Source organism: Neolamprologus multifasciatus, chromosome 3, assembly GCF_963576455.1.
Source record: "Neolamprologus multifasciatus chromosome 3, fNeoMul1.2, whole genome shotgun sequence".
NCBI lineage: Eukaryota > Metazoa > Chordata > Actinopteri > Cichliformes > Cichlidae > Neolamprologus > Neolamprologus multifasciatus.
This window is the reverse complement of record NC_140441.1, coordinates 41,627,491-41,641,568: the sequence shown is the minus strand read 5'-3', so window position 1 is coordinate 41,641,568 and position 14,078 is coordinate 41,627,491. Positions and strand designations below refer to the sequence as shown.

Below are 14,078 nucleotides of genomic sequence, written 5' to 3'. Positions count from 1 at the left end.
TCTTACATGTAACCTACATATCAAGGAAGTGTACAGTTTCTTTATTGTATTCATAAGTAAACTGAAAGTTATTTTTTAAATGTATTTAAGAGATTTACAATTTTTTTCAGTTCTTCATTTCCTTGAAAAATGCAAAATATTTCATGGAGCTTTTTGGAAAGAAAAGTGTCTGGACTTCTTTGAGTTGCTTGAATAAAAATAAATGAATAATCAAATGTGATTATTCATTTATTTTTATTCAAGCAACTCAAAGAAGTCCAGACACTTTTCTTTCCAAAAAGCTCCTTAGACTACGATGACCTGGATGACTGAGAACCTTCACAGACAAAATATTTCACGCTTTAACCTGCAATATTTTGTGTATCTTAAAACTAGCTTATTTTTAACAGGGTTAAAAATAAATCCATACTGGTTCCAGTAATATAAATCATATTTATCCACAATTATTCATGATGACCAATTTTATCAATGGTTTTTTTTCCGATCTTTGATGCATTTGTCAAATATTATATTAATTGACATTACTCTAAAACCATGAGTATAGTACTGCTAGATGTGAGGAGATGAGTCAAAGAAAGAAATCAACATGAGGAACTGAAGAAGTGCCATTTGGGAAATGTCACTGTATGATCCTGTGGTTTTTTCTTTGTGCTCTTTACTACACTGTAAAAAAAAAAGTAATATAAAAGTATTTTATAGTTTTGTACTGTTTTTCTAGAATATCATTAAAATTACATAAAGAAACTGTGATTTTACATTTTGAATGTAAATTAACATAAAATCACTGTAAATGTAATAAAACATAATTTTCTTGTTTTTTAAACCTATTTGTCTGTACATATGGATATTTAGATTGTTAAAATACATTCACAAATGTATCCTAATTTCACAAATATTTGTCCGTTATCTCAAAGATTGAACTGTTAAATTCAAATGAAATGCTATGGAAAATATATACCATGATTCTAACTGATGATTACATGATTGTAACTTTTTTTTTTACATCAAATAATTATTATTATTATTGTTATTTAGGGCGATCGTGGCTCAAGAGTTGGCAGTTCGCCTTGTAATCAGAAGGTTGCCTGTTCGAGCCCCGGCTCGGACCCTCTCGGTCGTTGTGTCCTTGGTCAAGACACTTCACCTACCACCTATATATATTTATATTCTCATGAAAATACAGTTATTTTCAGTAATGACAATACAGTTGACAATATATTTTTATGAGAAAGTTATTTTCTGTTATTTTATGCTTTTATTTTGGCGGCCCAGCTGCTGAAATATTACTGTTTTTTTAGGATTTTTTTTTTTTACAGTGTAGTGTAGATCTGCAGAACCATCACCCCAATGCAACATGCCTGTGTCGGCTCTCTGTTTAAAACATCCCATCCTCTGACCCTATGAGTACTAGCCAAGGCAATGCAGAGTTCAGATGGAACTGGTGTGGGTGAGAGGACTCGCCCAGTTCTCACTGCCTAGAAGTCCAGGTGTGTCTTCCCTGTTTCATCTGATAAGCCACACCCGTTAGCAGGAACTCCCCTCTCAGTAGTGGTCCTTGGAATTTCTGGGCTGATTTTAGAGGCCTGGATTTGTATGGCTATGGGACTGTTATTTTTAAAGGGCTGGTGTAGGATTCATAAGATTCATATTTTTACTTTTACTTGGAAAAAGCTTGGAGGAGAGAGCACTAGAGAGGTGTTTTATCTCATTGTTCAATGTTAAACAAAATAATCTAACAGGAATGCAGGACTTTGTGGATATTCAGCCCTTCAGGAATACAGTGGGATCCCAAATCTTCACATAGTTGGGAAAAGCTGCGAGAAGCTTGGGAAGCTGCAATCCACCATGTAAGCAATGAAAGTACAAATTCTTCTCAGAATTACAATCCAAAACACCAATGATGATGATGAGCAGAGCCAAAGTCCAATTTGGAGATCCACCATCTGGGCAGCGAATGATCCCACTGGCATCTCTGCTGGAATTTCCAACTGCTCATCTTACAGAAGGCGCAGGGAACTGTTCAAGAATGTCTATGGGTGCTTTAATGTATGCTCTGTCAAGAGCCCACACACCTCTCCCCCTTATCTAGACAGACAATCATGTTGTTTACATGAAATCTTCCGGTGTCCAGCCAAACCCTATCATTCTCTCTATATATATCTCTATTTCCCCACATACATGTTTTAAAAGAAAGTTTAAACTTGAAAATCGTTTCATCCCTTTTTTCATCACTACTTCAATTAGATTTGTCTTTAGCGCATTCTCACATGAACATTAGTTTTAGCATAATTCCTTTTCAACTAAATCACAGAGGAATTCATTCTTTTATGTTTTCTCCTTACAACTCTGTTTGACTTCAACCTCTCTTGATGCCACCTTTGATATGTATTCAAAGTGTAGTCGCCTTCACATATACTGGGACTGTTGCAAATCCCAGCCCAATCACTTTCTATCCCACCTTCAATGAGTCGGTCAGTTTCATTTCAATGTGCTTTACTGATCTTCGTGCAGTCACTCATTATTGGTGGGATTGTTGCACTGCAGCAATTCATGGATATTTGGATGTTAGTCTGTTCTTCTTATTCAATACTGACATTATTACTGTAGTCCAATATTTTTTGTCAGTCAGCTTCTATTCTGTGTGCTTTACATTTATGTGCTCTTCTTCCCCATCCTCATCTCACTCTGGTCCCTCAGAGAACCACCCAAGCCTTCATCTTTATATCTGAGATGACAGCATAGCTACAGTCTTTTACATTTAACACCGCATTCAAGGTAAACTGATGGCATGCTAGGCAAGCTGGGAATGGCTCTGTTTCCATCACACACTGTTCAAACCATTTCATTCAACTGATTTTGTTGTTATTTATATATTTTAATGAACTCAAAATCCAGGTCTGTGTTTCTGAGCTCATGAAAGTGGTCAGTGGTGGTTCGGCTGTAATCGTCATGCTTACCTTTCTGTAAAAGTCACCACACACTAGGATTAATCATACATTTATTCGTGTCAGACAGGGTATTTATACATTTTAATTGATCTGTAGCTCAAAATCTGTTGTAGACATTTATGAGTCTTGTGAAGGCCTAGAATATAAACAGCATGTAAGGTTAAAGGCAGCTCTGAAGGCCAAAAGTCGTCTCCAACTGACAAGTGAGTGTAGATCAGAAATCCACTTGCGTTCATTTTTTTTGAAAGGTTTGTTTAATAATTTTTTGACACAAAACTCTACAATCTTCACAGATGTCTGAAAACTTCACCATGATATACTTTAAAATGAGAAAGCATGATCTCTTGTTCTGTTAAACACAGATGAAACATTAGTTTTACTAATTTACACTGAAATACACACATTCACTCCAGGTGTCATCCCCCTGTCTTCCTGCATTGTTGATCTTGTTCGCCCTTAAAACACTTTCGTAGCCCTGGTTAAGAAAAGATGAAAATCACAAATGTGGTTAGTGGGAAAAAACAACAACACAATTTCCCATCAATCCAAGAAGACATTACCATTTTATTTGTCATGGTGAGATCTGAAAATCTTCTGTAAGATTCTGGAAAGCCAAAGAATAGATTTGATATCAAAGTAACATGAAATTCAGTGTATATGCATCTTGTATATATGCATACATTACATCACAAGTTACCTGTGCAGAGACAGTGTTTTATCTTCTTCAAACTCATTGAGGAAATTAGAAATACAATCAGGATTGTATTGAATGCGACTGCTCCATTTAAGACATACGCCAAGAGAAGATAGTCCAGCTTGTCTACATATTCAAACAGCAGGAGACATTACGGAGTTTTTAACTTTGTTAAAGTATTGACTTCAAAGTGGGAGTAAGAACTTTTCTGAAATGTACTTACCCTCAAAGTCCAGCTTGGTCCCGTTTCCAAAAAGCATGGATCCACATGAGGCAACAGCACAGTAGTAGATCCCAGCATGAGAAACATCTAGGTTCTTCATTGGCAGGCTGTACACACAAGTGTTTGTGTGTGTCTTTGGTTTCCTCTCACACTCATCATTCCTGGCTCCATGGCTGTAAATGAGTCCTGAATGAGACTCTTCAGAGTCTCTGAACCAGTAAACACTGTGTTCTTCATCACAGGTCCCAGTGTGGACTGTACAGTTCAGAGTCACAGAGCCTCCTGGTTGGATGGTCTCAGATGCAGACTGCTGAATTAAAGGCCGGCTGTTCAAACCTGAACCTTTAACACTCACAGTGATTCCTTCTGCAAATTCAAGACTTACCGAAAAGCTACTCGCGCAGAAATAGGTAGCTGAGTCCGAAACCTGAAGATCTGTGATCGTCAAATGGTTTTGAGCTTTTTCAGTAGACAGTGTGAAGCGTGGATTGTTCTCACATTCATCATAGAAAGTGCCAGTTTTATCATATGAATAGAAGCTAGAAATGAGCCTTGGCTTCTCTCCCAGGGTTTGCTTATACCAGTAAAACCTTGCTACCACTTCACCTTCATAGAAACACTGCAAAGTTACAGTCTCCCCGACATTAGTGGATATAAAAACTCTGTCTTGACGAACAGACGAGGACTGATGACTCTTCTGAGCTGAAATGATAGAAGGAAAAAAGCAAAGACAACTGATTTAGAAACACGTAGAAGGAACATCACTGAGAGTGACCTTGATCTCTAAAAGATAAACGCTACTGAGGAAAAAACACAACTCACCCATTTCCCCAAAGAACAACAGCATCAAATAGAAAACAGATGGTGGAGATATCATCATGTTCAAATCCGTGACTTGAATGGAAAGAATCTTTCTGTTCATAGTGTCTTCAGGGGCAAGACTGTATTTGATTGGCTGATTTAAAGTCACACTGTATGCAAGGAAACAGCCTCGCATTCATAGCATAATGTCAAAACGTGATGAGAGATACACATGGAGAACAAAGTGTGTGACCTGAGCGGCGCATAGTGCATGAAGGTTGCTAATGCTCTACATAATCAAGAAGAGTTTCAATCCTCGTCTAGCATTAATGCTGACAGAACAAATGCGTACTGGGAGTTTTGTGGCATGTATTTCCATGGATGAGCAGCTCCTGCAGCTCATCCTAATGCTTAGGCAGCCCTGCATTTTAATCCATATAGTGCATATAAAGCAATATGAAGTCCTGAATGTTTCACAAAATTAACTGAGTGAGGAGAAACACCTAAAACTAAAAGCTGTCAGAAGCTTAATTTGAATTTGCAAAGCCTTTGTGCTCAACACTGTACACCAACCACCCTCCACAGGTCAGCTTTCTGACTGTGTCAGAGCTTTGTCAGTTGAAATAAACTGAAATAACATTTTTATTACTCCTTAAGCTCCATTATATAAAAAAGTAATTCATCTATTTTCTTTCAGCAGGATACAGTACTGAACCCCAAATTGCTCCCAAAGTACCTACTGCTTTGTCACTGTGTGTATGTAATAAAGTCCTCTGCATATATGAAGCTGAGATCTCTTAGAGATCAGTTGGCCTGGAAAACTACCCCCCCCCCCCAAAAAAAAAAAAACCCCAAAAAACAACAACAACAACAACAAACAAACAAACAACGCTCCCCCCCAAAAAAAAAAAAAAGAATTAACCCCCCCCCCCCAAAAAAAAAAAAAAAAAACCCACTTCAATCAGTAAAAAGCAGTGTCCATTTTAAAGGTTTAAAGCATTTTGCTTGGTCAGATGATAAGAAATATGGTAAAAATAATGAGAAAGATTACAGAAGATTACAGTTCTAAACCACAATGTTAAAAATTCATGAAATTCATGCTCTCAAACTTTGTGTTTAGTAGGTTTATGAAAACAGTTTTAAAAGGAAATATACATTTTTTTGTTAACTCTAGTTTTACACATTTTTTAATAATTTCACTTTGGAAATGTAAACAAAACATCAAACAAGTAAAAACAGAGCAGAACAAAACTGCTCGCCAGGTTTAATCGAATAAAATGCACATTCAATAGCTGATCACATAATATTGTATAATTTTAGTCTCATAAAAAAGATGAGTGTCCCCAACGCCAGTATAATCAGTGCCCAATGTAACCATGTAAAAAAGAAAATCCTAAATTTGGGAAGGTTGTATTTTCATCTATGTAAAAATACAGGTCATGTATAACAGTAATACCGTTAAATTGTGCATGAACTTTTGTAGTGAAAAATTATGAGTCTTGTTAAATACATTTTCCAATTCAAATAGATTTAAATCATGAATATGAAACACTGCCCGATGCAGATTCTCTGCACACATAACAGTAATTTATACAGTGTACAGACTGCGATCAGTCGATCTGGGCTCCTGCTGCTCTGACATTTACTGCTCTTTGTGAATGTACACAACTGAATTTGTATCCTCTACACAGACACATTTTATGCTGTCTTTTATCTAGATAGTATAAAGTTGGTAGAATTCAGTGAATGAATCTAAGCATCATCAGTTAAAAGTCATATTAACCGTTGCTACACGTTATCTGATCTAGCTCTGACCTCCAGTCCAGATTCAAAACTCTTACCTATGATAAAAGCAAAAACTGTTTTGTATTTGGTAGAGACTGATACAGAGCTGACTGCTCATATTATGAACAGACAAACAAACAACAAATGTTTTCAAGACATCGAAAGTATAGATATAGAAACACGTCCACTTCTACTGCTTTATGCTTGAGTAGACACATTCAGCCTTGCTGTTGTTTCTCAGTCTTCTTGGTCTGTCAGCCTTGTGGTGCTTCAAAGCGGCATAATGGAGGTTTTCTTCATTTAGAGCTTCCTGATTATAAAATATCAAATGCAAAATTATTTAAAATTGCTCAAAATAAATAAAAATGAAAACAAACTGAGTCCAAAATGTTCTGCTTATGTTAATATTTTAATGTTAACCCCCCCAAAAAAATTACCTCTGCGACTGCTGAAGAAACAGGAGAAATTCTTGAACGAGACTCTGAAGAGAAACAAATAAAATGTTCTTACTGTAAAACTGTGTCAGTACTGAGTAGTTAATGTCAATAACAATAAAGGTTGCAGTACCTGCGTGTTTGGTGCTGTTTCTCTTGTGGGTCACATACAATAATAAAGCCAATAAAACACTCAGAAGTGTGGTGAATGCCAACGCTCCACTCAAGAGATACACAAAGACACAACAGTTCCTCTCATCTGTGGACAGACACCACGAAACATTATAGATCCTGTAGCTTGCTGCTATGTAAGATTGTAATATATAAACAAAAAAGTTACTCACACTCCAGCTTGGTCCCGTTTCCAAACAGTATGTGTCCACATGAGGCAACAGCACAGTAGTACGTCCCAACATGAGCCGTATTCAGGCTCTTCATTGGCAGGTTGTAGACACAGGTGTGTGTCTGTGTGTTGGGTTTCCTCTCACACTGATCATTCCTGCCTCCATGGGTGTAAATGATTCTTGGGAAAGACTCTTCAGAGTCTCTGAACCAGTAAACACTGTGTTCTTCATCACAGGTCCCAGTGTGTACTGTACAGTTCAGAGTCACAGAGCCTCCTGGCTGGATGGTCTCAGATGCTGACTGCTGCACTAAAGTTGGGATGTCCATATCTGAACCTTTTACATCAATGACAGTACCCTCTGCAAATGCAAACATGTACCCATAGCTGCTTGCACAATAGTAAGTAGCAGAGTCTGAAACTTGCAGATCTCTTATCTTTAAGTCAATTTTTCCTTTTTCAAAATTAACAGTGAACCGTGGATCAGTGTTGAATTCATCATGAAACATGGCTTGATTGTCCACTGTGATAGTGCAAATGAGCTTTGATTCCTTTCCCAAAGTTAACTTATACCAGTAAAACCTTGACACATCGTTACCTTCATACAAACAGCGCAGAGTCACATCGTCCCCAGTATTAGCTGATACAAAATGTCTTTCTTGATGAAGAGATAACGAGAATTTGAGGTCATTTGTGTGAGCTGAAATAAAATGAAAGAACGTAAATGAACATTTGAGACACAAGGAAGGATGGTAAACGTTTCTTACTGCAGTTTTAAAAAACTCACCCATTTCCCCCAAGAACAAACATGTCAAATAGAAGACAAACTGCGCAGATGCCATCGTGTTCAGACTCTGGTGCTGAATGAAAAGATTCTTCAGCCTCACTTTGCTTTTCAAAGAAGACTGTGTTTGACTGGCCAACCACATATGACACAGCATGTCCTATTTAGGGAGCTTGATCACGTGTCAACTGACACAAAAGACCAATCTAGTCTTCCCTAGTAATCTAAAACCCATGTTCTAGATGACCTTTGTTCCCATTATACCACTCTATTCCATGTTTTTTGCAGAATACTTTTAGTAAGTGTCATTTCCTGTTTGAAATATGGTGTTCAATACCAGCTGCTTTTCATAGTATAAACTTTTACCATATGACAAACAGCAGCTCCATGTTTTTTTGTTCAAAGACAATTTTTGTAGTTTACCTCTCTAGTCCAACACAGTTTTTAAGGGTTTGTTGCATTAGCTGTAAAGGAATTAAATATATTTTTATAATATACAAATTCCATATTTTCAGAGGGTCAAAAATAATGGATTAATTGACTAACAAGCAGTTTCATGTCTGTCCCCTTGTTATACAATTCTAAATTAAGCAGCAAATTAATCAAGCAAGTGTTTGTAGAAGCTTGTAGTTTGTAGTTGTAGTTTGCAGTCTGCCCCAGGGCAGCTGTGGCTACAACTGTAGCTTGCCTCCACCAGTGTGTGAATGTGTGTATGAATGGGTGGATGACTGGGTGTGTAAAGCGCTTTGGGGTCCCTAGGTGGGACTAGTAAAGGCGCTATACAAATACAGGCCATTTACCATTTACCATTTTGTATATGGCAAGCATCAAAGTAAACACTGAACATGGTAGCTCTCCCAGAGCTAAAGCAGAGATACAGTTACAACCAAAGCACACATAGGTCCTGGTGTATTGTGAATGTCCTCAGCCAACAACACTGGCCCTGGTGTAATGTGGATCTGCCAATATACCCTCACGTCCCTCACTGCTACACTGTCATCACACACATGCAGTGTTGGGGAGTAACGGAATACATGTACCGCCGTTACGTATTTAAAATACAAAATATGAGTAACTGTATTCCGTTACAGTTACCGTTTAAAAAGGTGGTATTTAGAATACAGTTACTTTGTTGAAATAAATGGATTACACGGCAGTACTTCCCTGTTTCATATTGTGGCGGGTCAGGCCTGTTTGGGTTTTATTTGACAGCTACGTTCTGTTGTTCCAGGTGGCAGCGTTACGGTTGCCATGGTTACAGGGTGACGCTCTCTCTCTGCGTGTGTCCTGGGTGAGAGAGCGCCTTTTTGTTGTTGTTGTGCTAAGCTAATAGGCAGAATGCTACAGGTATAGCTCTAAAGAATGTAGCATCATAGGCAGTGTAGTCCGTGCTGCAGGGAGAATGGACTGCGATACCCGTTATGTGTCTGTGAGCGAGGGATGGAGAAAAAGGAAAAGTACGAGCTGTCATCGAGCAAAAACGGGAGCTGGAAGCATGTAAATATAATAATAACCACTGCAGCCAAGAAGAGAGCCTGACGAGCCCAGTTGTAAGTAAGCTATTAAGACTCGACTGTACACCGTGTTCGTGTTTTCCTCCAAAAACAATAAGTTCCGTTGGAGCAGCCTTTCAACGCCTCTCTCTGTCTCTCGCTAACAAACTTGACCCAGACAACAAAGTAAGGCTAGTTTTCAGCTACGAGCTCGACACAAACCTGACGTATTAGCCAGAGGTCCCTTTACTACGGTTCGGAGCCGCGGACCTTCAGTAACAGTAATAAATCACAGCAATAGTACATTGATGTAGTTGTAAACAGCATGATAATATATTAAGTAATCCAAAGTATTCAGAATACGTTACTCTCATTGAGTAACGTAATGGAATACGTTACAGCAGTAGCGGTTTTAGATACGGGCGACACGGGCGGTTGCCCGGGGCGGCATCGTGGTGGGGGGCGGCATCATCGGCAAAAAAAAGAAAAAAAGAAAAAAGAATTGCTCGTACTGATGCTGCCCCGACGTCATGCCAGCGCATACTGGGGATGGCATAGGCACTGAACGGTTTTCTATCGCCCATTTGCTGGGAGTAAGGGCGCCCTCCGTTTGCGAGGTGCGCCTGCTGCTTGCGGCACAGGGAGGAGAGGGCGGGGCGGCGGGGGATTCACTGACCAGCTGGAGCAGCGTCTAATAACCAACTCGCAAAATAAAACAAAAATAATAACAAACCAACAAACACGAAAACAGGAGACATTATGATACAGACTTGCACCAATGTTTTCCCTCGGCGCACCTGCTCGCTGCTGAAGTCAAAGTAAACTTTATTGTCATCTCCGCTACAGTCCAGTATATAGAGAGACGAGACGACGAGGCTCCAGTTACAGCAGTGCAAGTAAACAAACAATAAACATAAGAAGAGTAAGAAAATAAATATACACTTTAGGACTCGGGGTAAAGGGATCAATAACAATTTAAAATTCATATTTTATATTTTGATGATTTAAAGTCTCACACACAACCCGGTGAAAGGGGAGGGAGACCTGCTGCTTCCAAATAGAGCACATTTCATTCATAATGTTGTAAATTCAAGCCCATTATGTATTCACGATTTGAATCCTGGGTTCAAAGCCATCAGGTGCTCAGTTTAGAAAAAAGAGAAAAGAAGAGGAGGAGAAACGAGCAAAAGATGCAGGTAAGCAGATGTGTAATTGGATAATGGCAGGTCACCCTGAGACAATCAGAATCAGAATACTTTATGATCCCTAAGGAAATTATGTGGGTTACAGTCGCCAGAGGGAGTCTTCGCCCAGGGCGCCAAACAGGCTAGGACCGCCACTGCGTTACAGAATACATTTTGGGGCATGTAATCTGTAATCTGTAATGGAATACATTTTAAAAGTAACCTTCCCAACACTGCACACATGCAGCCATTTATCCCCACCATTGAGGTGCAAGAAGCCACTGCAGTTCATTACATTTTTTATTTATACAGCACCAAATCACAGCAACAGTCGACTCAAGGTGCTTTATATTATAAGTTAGACCTCTATGAGCAAGCAATTTGGCAACACTGGGACGGAAAACTCCCTTTTAACAGGAAGAAAACCTAATCTTAAAAGTAGAGATAGTGTCTGTCTCCTGAATCCAAACTGGAAGCTGGTTCCACAGAAGAGGGGCCTGAAAACTGAAGGCTCTGCCTCCCATTCTACTTTTAAATACTCTAGGAACAACAAGTAGGCCTGCAGTGCGAGTGCGAAGTGCTCTAATAGGGTGATATGGTACTACAAGGTCATTAAGATAAGATGGGGCCTGATTATTTAAGACCTTGTATGTGAGGAGCAGGATTTTGAATTCAATTCTGGATTTAACAGGAAGCCAATGAAGGGAAGCAAATACAGGAGAAATATGCTCTCATGTTAGCTTTTACATTTTGCCCAATGCCTGTACAAGATTTTTTTGTTGCATTTTTTATGTTGCCTGAAATGCAATGGGGTTTTTTTGTTTTGTTTTTTAACCTTGAACCAGTATTTTTCACAAAGCACCTATGAAAGTAAAAACCTTACATCCTGTAAAACCACAATACTTGCCACACTGAAAGGAAAAGAACAATGTATAGGGGGTCAGCAGATCTCAGAGTGATAAACAAAAGACTGACTGCCATATCTGCAAACGAGCTGTATCAACAGAACTAGTAAAGCCACATGTATTAAAATTCCAAAGAAGGTTTAACTCACTGGTTGGGTTGTCAAACACTAAAATCAAATTCTTTCGTAGGTAACCAGCAACAGCCATGTCCTGCATCACTCTGCTATTTTTACCAAATTCTGTTAAAGTCTGCAATTTGTATGAATCTACATAGACATGCTTATAAATTGCAAGATGACCACTTGGTAGTTGGCAAACATCAAGTGGTCTTTTTCTAGCAGCTTTTTCTTCATTCAAGGTAAAACATTTTCACACAGTGGAGACTTGAGCTTAAAAGTTACTTACTCCATATGTTGTTAGTTTGGCAGTCTATGCAACAGACTTACTAAGTAACTAATTACTTAGTTACTTTTTTGAAAACATGATTTACAACCTGAATAAATAAAGAATAAAGAAACAGATCTTTCAGCCCAATTCTACTTTTTCTGCATAATCCATCACACAAAATGTAATCAAATGGAAAAGTCTCTTTTTAAAACTTGTTTTATTAGTTTTAATCTTTTGACTTTATGCATCAAGCAAACATTAAATTATATGCAACATTCTCTGACTGGAAGAAATTTGTTTAACATTTAAACCTATTTCCTGCACATTCCAGCACATAAAATATATATTTGTTTTGTTTACACTCAGTCTTTCAAATAGATGGAAGTAAAACACAGCAGAAAATAAATAACATCAAAGACTATCGGTCCTTTTGCTCTATTTTCACCTGTAAAGCAGGAGTGGGGTAGGCGGAGGTTTTTCCTGGTGCAGGTGTGCCGCAGCGGTCAGTAGAAGAATCTGCGAGTTTCTCTGTGAATTTCCCATTACGTGGTCGCGTACTTGGTGCTTGCTTGGAAGTTTAGGGGGTTTTTCTTCCCACGCACAACGGACACTAATGTTTTTGTCACTTTTTACGAAATCAAACTCAAAGTAAGGTCAGCACTTCCACGCTTGAAACACTTTTTGTCGAATCTGATAAAAACACCTGGCAACGCAATGTTTTTTTAAAAGCCGAGAAATGCACCGTATTTTCTAGCTTGCTGCGAGACCTCACACCGTGCACATCTACTGCGGGTGGGTTGCCTGTTATCGGACCCGGAGTTAGCAACATCCCCCAAGAACCCTAAGAGGAGAGTCCTGGCCCCTAGCCCTGCCAGTGTAGCAGAAATGATGACGCATGATGATGCAGCAGCAGTCGTTCTTCTCTGCGTGAGTAGCTTAATGTTGATCGTGTGTAATTTACATTGAGTAGGTTAACCACGTTATTAAATTAATGCATGTAAGGTGAACTAGCAAACACCGTCGTAGCTACATGCGGCTGTCTTCTTGTTTGATGGCAGATACTCCCTTCACCCTTTTTTTTCCAAACTGATGACCTGTCATAATGTCTTCAGTTTTTGTGTTTGTTGTAGGGCTGTCAACGTTAACGCTTTAACGCCGTCATCACGATTAATGCGATTAAAATTTTTTAAGGCAATCAACCCATCTGGAGTGCAAAATGGACAAACTTTGGACGAACTGCCCGAAATGCGTTGTCAGAGGCATGTCGGGGATTTTGAGTCATTCTACGCTCCATATGGATTAATTGAGTTAACATTTTTAATCGTGTTAATAGTGTTGATGGCGTTAACGTTGACAGCCCTAATTTGTTGGTTTGTTTTTATTTTGTTTTATTTTAGTTATTAGATGCCACTCCAGCCAGCCAGAGAATCCCCCGCTGCCCCGCCCCTCTCCTACCTGTGCAGCAAGCAGCAGGAGCACCTCACAAACAGAGGGTGCCCTTACTCCTCGCAAATGGATAATAGAAAACCAATCAGTGCCTATGCAATCCCCAAAATGCGCTTGCATGCTATCGGGGCAGCATAGGCGTGAGTAACTTTTTTTTCACCGATGCCATGATGCCACGTCGCCATCCTGGGCAACCGACCATGTCGCCCATATCAAAAACCGCCACTGTTTACACTGTTCCTGCAGCAGGGGATGGGAAAGGTCTAAACCTCTTCTCGCTCTCCCTTTTCAAGACACTTTAAATCCTTAAAGCGTGGGACAAGCACAGTAGCTATCTTGAGCCACTGACAGTTGAGTGTAGCTACACGTTAGGGTAGGTCCTCTGTGAAGGCGGTCTTAAATTTGACCATATAGTTTGAGTCTTCATCGAAGACCTCCATGGTGTGACGCAGGTGGCAGAAAGCAGGTAAAACCACTGAACATGAGACATATATCTCACCTCCAAGACGCTCAGTCAAAACCTGCAGTAGACAGTTTAAGAAAGTAATTATTAATAATCCTCTGGGTTGACGGACACGCCGGCACGTCAACATCACATGACCAATTTAAGATGACACAGCAACAAGATGCAGAGCAGCTCCTGGCCCCTGC

At 39.2% G+C, this 14,078-nt stretch overlaps 2 protein-coding genes and 1 long non-coding RNA gene across 3 annotated transcripts in view; 1 reads left to right on the top strand and 2 right to left on the bottom strand.

Moving 5' to 3' along the window:
* Window positions 1-14,078, top strand: part of LOC146523247 (uncharacterized) — a 339,030-nt gene that overhangs the window by 280,834 nt on the left and 44,118 nt on the right. The gene's annotated exons all lie outside the window — the stretch shown is intronic.
* LOC146523254 (immunoglobulin kappa light chain-like) lies at window positions 3,365-4,964 on the bottom strand. Its single transcript, XM_085148202.1, has 4 exons — window positions 4,688-4,964; window positions 3,866-4,567; window positions 3,646-3,768; window positions 3,365-3,423 (listed from the first exon to the last, which is right to left on the bottom strand). The coding sequence occupies exons 1-4, from the start codon at window positions 4,860-4,862 to the stop codon at window positions 3,365-3,367; spliced, it is 1,059 nt and encodes a 352-aa protein (XP_085004328.1). The 5' UTR covers window positions 4,863-4,964.
* Window positions 5,726-8,178, bottom strand: LOC146523253 (immunoglobulin kappa light chain-like). The gene has a single exon (XM_085153852.1). The coding sequence runs from the start codon at window positions 8,167-8,169 to the stop codon at window positions 7,222-7,224; it is 948 nt and encodes a 315-aa protein (XP_085009978.1). The 5' UTR covers window positions 8,170-8,178; the 3' UTR covers window positions 5,726-7,221.

Coding starts and splice junctions, on each gene's coding strand:
- LOC146523254 (XM_085148202.1), bottom strand. CDS start 4,862: ATGCGAGGCTGTTTCCTTGCATACAGTGTGACTTTAAATCAGCCAATC. Junction 4,568..4,687: donor GTTGTTCTTTGGGGAAATGG/GTGAGTTGTGTT, acceptor CTATCATTTCAG/CTCAGAAGAGTCATCAGTCC. Junction 3,769..3,865: donor GACCAAGCTGGACTTTGAGG/GTAAGTACATTT, acceptor TTGAATATGTAG/ACAAGCTGGACTATCTTCTC.
- LOC146523253 (XM_085153852.1), bottom strand. CDS start 8,169: ATGCTGTGTCATATGTGGTTGGCCAGTCAAACACAGTCTTCTTTGAAA.